General features: G+C 40.5%; 1 protein-coding gene across 1 annotated transcript in view; it reads right to left on the bottom strand.

Moving 5' to 3' along the window:
* The window catches only part of LOC107689243 (proton myo-inositol cotransporter-like), an 87,437-nt gene that overhangs the window by 39,556 nt on the left and 41,679 nt on the right, over positions 1 to 6,202 (bottom strand). Inside the window, exon 4 of the mRNA XM_016487185.1 lies at positions 5,720 to 5,828. Coding sequence (XP_016342671.1) covers positions 5,720 to 5,828 — 109 coding nt within the window. The remainder of the gene's footprint in view (positions 1 to 5,719; positions 5,829 to 6,202) is intronic.

Genomic DNA, 6,202 nt, shown 5'->3' with positions numbered 1-6,202 from the left:
AATATATATTTTTTTAAATATATACATGTGTGTGTATTTATATATACATAATAAATATACACAGTACACACACAGATAGTATGTAAACGATAGTATTTTGAATTATTTCTGCATTATTTTGATTGTGATTAATCGCGATTAATCGTTTTGCAGCCCTATATTATTGTGAAATATAATTTATTCCTGTGATGGTAAGGCTACATTTTCACCAGCCATTACAACAATCTTCAGTGTCTCATGATCCTTCAGTAATCATATTAATATGCTGATTTAATATCAGTGTTGGAAAAAAAATACGCCGTAATTTTTGCTCATAGATATAATAATAATACGCCATCTGAAATTGTCAAGAGGCTACTTTTAGTTACATACACTAACAACATCAAAAAGATCTTGCGCTTTTGTAAAATAAAGAAAACATCTGCCGTCTCTGTCTGCGTGCACTGAAGCGCTGCACAAAACTTAAGCAAGGCAAAACTCAACGTATAGTCTATCTGCCTCACAGATATGAGAGCTATATCTACAGAAAGCTTGAACTTTCTAGTTTCAAATGAACCAAATTCTCTCTGTTTACGTAATCCGTATGAAAGCTGCATTCCTCTCTAACAGTGCATTCACCGTATTGCAGACGACACACTGACTGAGAAAACACTAGTTTATTAATAAATAATTAAAATATCTCCTTGATATATAGTAATTACTTTTGCCAGTGCTTTGATTAGGCTATACATTAAAGCCTCATTATGGTTTAGTTCCCCACCGCCAGTATATATTAAATTAATTAAATGAATATGAAAGTGCAATCAGTCAACAGAAAAAATCATGTTATAGGACAATGAGCTTTTGCTGGTGCACATGCTGTAACTACAGTGTTACAAAGACTAGGCCTACATGCTTGTCTGAACCAAATCAATATTTCCGACCAACATAAAATCGGCACACATCCCCCCAGACAATGCTTCTTGCCGAGGTTAAGCTTGACAGACATTAAATCCCACAACAAGACTTCCTGTGTACAAAGGACTGACATCTGACAGTGCAGAAATGATTGAGGAGTAGGGGATTGTGGGTAAATACGAAATAGCACATCAGGTTAAACCTCACAAATACTTCATATATGTGTGTATGATTGTACCTGTCAATTTTTACTGCTCTACTGTCTGTCTAAACCTGCTCTAAACAGATTGATTGACAACGACAGAAGGATAAGAATGAAGGTGTTTGATTGATCGAGAATGTCATTTTATGACCCATCTGTCATGACCTGTCATCTTCCAAAATGACAGCTGAGAAAAAGTAAACACACAGTCACACACACACACAACTTTCTCCTCTCCCTCCCATAAACATGTCTCATTTTGCCTGAGGGGTTGCTTAGCAACAGCACACATTCCGAGATTGTTTACGATGCTTGAAAAATAGTTCAGCGCATAAGGAGCGAAAAAGACGAGATCACAAAGAGGAAATCACACTTTAGTAGGGTATCCATTAAAGTTCAGCTAAAATGAGAATTATAGGCACAGTCACATCTGTGAATGTGAATAAACAACTTGTGAATTTTGTATCAGTTGTGAATCATCCAGTCTGGCCTCCCACATCCATTTGAAAATCCATTTGTCGCATTTTTTTTAGGTATATCATCATATTAGGATTGTTCCTTTATTGGTCCCCAAAGGGGAAATTTCACTAGGCACAACAGCACAATAAAAAGAAAATAAAAAACAAAACACATTCCAATAAATACCTAAACATCAAAGACTTTACAATAAGGTTCCATTTGTTAACTATGTTTAAGGCATTAACTAACAATGAGCAATGCATTTGTTTTTATACAGTATTTATTAATCTTTGTTAACATTATAAATGCTGCTGTTCATTGTTAGTTTATGTTAGCTGAGGTTCATTAAATAACATTTATAGATAAAACTGTTTTTATAATGTATTAATACATGTTGGAATCAACATTAACTATGATTAATAAATGCTTAATAAGTATTTTTCATTGTTCATTGTCAGTACTGTAAAGTACTAAAATAACTAAAATTAAATAAACTAAAACTTAGTAAAAACTATATAGATTTATTTACTAAAAAAAATAATAAAATAAAAATGACAAAACACAACAAAATTCCAAAGGCTTTAACTAAAATGACAAATTAAATGAAAACAGAAAAAAAAATCTAATTAAAATTATTAACAGAAAAGATATTAGAAATAAAACTGTTTTGAAGTTCCAAGGTATCATTGCATGTGAATAAGGTAATCCCAGAATGCACTGCAACACGTTTAAAAAAAAAGATTGAGGATAGTTTGAGAAAAATGCTTTTATATCAATTAAAAGTAAAACTATTCTCATTAAAAAATGAATTCATTTTCTGAAAATAAAACTACTATTTTACCCAATATTTGTAAGTGCTATTTGTTTTTATGTTTATTAAAGTATTACACTGCTAGCTTAGCAACATGCTAATATCAAACTCTTTAAGGGTAAATTGTCTCTTTTGCGCAATTTTTGAGGAGTACAATTTGTGCAGAGTTTGGAATTGCTGTCTATGTAGAGTCTTCCAAATCAGTCACTAGTGGTTCCATTTAAATAAGGATGCTTCCTTAAATGTAGTTCCCCTTCTAGGGAGCTCAACGCTGCGTCCTGGTGGACACTTTGGGGAATGCAGCCAGCATGACCAGTGCCTGAAGCTTGTGTAAAACAACTCCAATCCTATTGGTCCAAGTGGCCTGTGACGTCATAGGCGGGTACCCAAAAATACATAAGGGCACCTGCTGAATATGTCACCAACTTTTGTTGTCTTCAGAGCCGTCTGTTTGCCAACGTGTGTGAAACATCATCCTGGTGAGTCGAGCAGCGCTTTGAGGAATGTGTGCCTCCGTATTTGGATTCGAACTCTTGAGGGCATATTCTAACCTTTGCGTCTTTGTCTCAGCGACCACGCGCTCTTTGTGATGAGTCACATTGATACGCTCCGCTAGCGCTTCCCGTGGGATGCGGGGCAAAGCGTTTGTGTCTCGGGCTGTTGCCGCAACTCGGTTTATCTCAGCTCACAGTGATTGCTTTGATCTGCAGTGTCCGCAAACCCTTTACAATCGGGTTGCCAGATGCCGCGGTTATTGCTCACGTTGCTATGAAAGTGTGAGCACGATGAAGTGTGAGCACTAAGTCATTTTTGCTCAGGGCATGTGAGATCATGGGCGGAGCTTTGTTTAGGAATCTGCTCTTTGAAGATAGCTGTGTTCCAGCTCGGACACTGCTCCCCCTTGTGGGGTTTTTAAGTAGTTGTCTCCCTGAGCCCTTGCCTAGACTGTCTCCCCTGTTCAGGTTTTAAGTAGATGGCCCACTTCATGGTCTGGGCAGACTTCAGCCCTATCTGATGGAAATGCTATTTGAGGATAGCTGTGTCCGGCCACCTAGTGTTATGGCCGTTGCTTGCATCAGGCTTTGATCTGGAGTAATGGGTTTTTATGTGTTCGCTCTTTAGCGAATCATTTACTATGGTCTGGATCTTTCTATTGTGAGCCTCTGGTCAATATATCAGTGCTCGCTAGCCTACTGTGGGACTGACACTGATTGGGGACCTCCTTAGTATAACCATCTAAGGGTGGTTACATTTCGGCCATTGTTATGGCAGGATGGGCTTACTTGAATACAGCCCCCTGAAGCTAGCTGTGTGTTAACTTACCCTTTCCTTGAGCCCTGCCTAGATAGTGCTATCTCACCTTATAGGGTTTATAATTAGACAGCCCACTGCTGGTGGTCTTGGCAGTTGCAGTGGTCCCCTTTCCTGGAGCCTAGCTATCTGAGGATAGCCATGGGCTAGCTCGGTGATTGCTCTCCTGCCTAGGGTTTTTAAGTAGCGGTCTCCTTGAGCCCTTACCTAGACAATGCTGTCTCCCCTCTCTGGGTTGTAAGTAGACAGCCCACTCTCTGTGGTCTGGGTAGTTTCAGTCGGTCCCCCTCTGGTAGCCCTTCCTACACATAGCTCAGTGATTGCTCCCCTTCTTAGGGTTTTTAAGTAGCGGTCTCCTTGAGCTCTTACCTAGACAGTGCTGTCTCCCCTGCTAGGGTTGCAAGTAGACAGCCCACTCTTGTGGTCTGGGTAGTCTCAGTCGGTCCACTTCTGGTAGCCTTCCTAGGTACATGGCTATCTGAGGATATATATGTGCTAGCTTAAGGACTGCTCCCCTTCTTAGGATTTTTAAGTAGTGGTCTCCCTGAGCCCTTGCCTAGACAGTGCTATCTCCCCTGCTAGGGTCGTAAGTAGATAGCCCACTCTCTGTGGTCTGGGCAGCATCAGGAATGTTTACCTGGTTTTTAGTTTTGGTCCCATCGGGTAGCCCCTTCCTAGGTATATACTTATCTGAGGATAGCTATGTGACTGCTCCCCTTCTTTGGGTTTTTAAGTAGTGGTCTCCCTGAGCCCTGGCTTAGACAGTGCTATCTCCCCTGCGCGGTTTTAAGTAGATCCCCTTGGTCTGGGCAGCCCTTTAGGAAGGTCCTTTGTCATAAGACCCTTTGGATATAGCTATCTGCGGATAGCTGTGTCCTAGCTGAGATTGTTGGTAGCAATCTTTGAGACTAGGCTTCCAGCCTCTTAGTGGTCTTATGTATTCTGGCTACTATTGCTCACATAGCATAGCTGTCTGAGGATGGTTGTGTTCCTAGCTTGTTTAGGGTGTTCCCCCTTATCTGGAATCGGGCTCCCTGTTTCTACCAATTTATGTGAGTGGCCCAAGGCGTCAGTGGCTTGGCCCCTTTCTGAGGAAAGATTTGGTGTATGTCTGTCATCTCCTGAGTTCCCCAGAAGGGGAACATCTCGGGTTACCCATGTAAACATGGTTCCCAGAGAGGGAACAAGACGCTGCGTCCCCTTGCCATGCCTTCGGCCTGCCTGTTTACATCTCCTTAGAGGTCTGCACGGGCTTTAAACTGAAGCCTGAATCCAGCCCGAACCCGAGATCGTCTGACCCGATCCGAGCGACACAGTTAAATTTAGAGCCCGAACCCGACCCGAACCCGAAATCTTTTTTTTTCCCCACAACAAATAGCCAATTTTAAAAAATGCTGTATTTCACGATTGCATGCAACGGTCAGTAAACAAATACATGTAAAGAAAGAGAATCATTAAGGCTTGGCCAGTTCACAAGGCAAAAGAAAAAACACTTAGTTTTAGTTTAGCTATAAACCCGAGCCCGACCCGAAACCCGAAAGTATTTCGGGACCTGTTGGGCTCGGGTCGGGTAGAAGACCTCTACATCTCCTCAAAAACCTGATTTGGTGACATATTCAGCAGGTGCCCTTTTAAACGTTTGGGTACTATGGCCTATGACGTCACGGGCCACGTGGACCAATAGGATTGGAGTTGTTTTACACATGCTTCAGGCACCGGTCATGCTGGCTGCATTCCCCAAAGTGTCCATCTCGTTCCCTCTCGGGGAACCATGGTTACATGGGTAACCCGAGACGTTCCCTATGTAGACCACAAGGCAGCTAAGTAGGTTTCTAAAACAGAGTTTATGAGTTTTGTTCCAAAAAAACATAATAAGTGATTTAGTAAAATGCTTAAAAATAAAATAAAGAACTGTACAACATGGCCTACTAAGAAAATAACAGAATTGATAATAGTATTTTAACTGGCACCTATTGATTTAGGTTGAGATTTAAAGAGCACCTGAGAATTGAGCTAAGATTTGAGTAAATGCGACTTACATGACCGTGTTGATGCCAGAAAGCTGCTGGAACATCTGGAGTCCACAACCCACAATGAGAGCACGGCGTGCCGGAGGGTAGGTCAACATGCGCCAGATCACCGGGCCCTCTGAAAGCACAAATATAAATACATATTTACGTCAACATGCAGACCTGCATCAACAACCAGAATGACTCACATACTATTATAAAAACTACCTCTGCTAAAGCCTCATTTACACTGACAGCAATTAAATGGATTAAATGAGATTTGAAGGCCTTGGTGGAGTCACGGGTGTAGATTTGGGAATGGATGGTATTCAGTTTATGGATTAAATTAAAGCTCTTTTTAGGCTCCAAAAACAACCAAAAATATCAACTGACCCAGGAAGAAGCAACACTAAGAAATGGTAGTTTGCCAAACTTTATATTTACTGACACACACACACACACACATATACTGTATATATATATATATATATATATATATATATATATATATAT

This window comes from Sinocyclocheilus anshuiensis, unplaced genomic scaffold (genome assembly GCF_001515605.1).
Source record: "Sinocyclocheilus anshuiensis isolate Anshui unplaced genomic scaffold, SAMN03320099.WGS_v1.1 scaffold882, whole genome shotgun sequence".
Classification (NCBI taxonomy): Eukaryota; Metazoa; Chordata; class Actinopteri; order Cypriniformes; family Cyprinidae; genus Sinocyclocheilus; species Sinocyclocheilus anshuiensis.
Note: the sequence above shows the minus strand (reverse complement) of the source record. Positions and strands in the feature narration are given on the sequence as shown.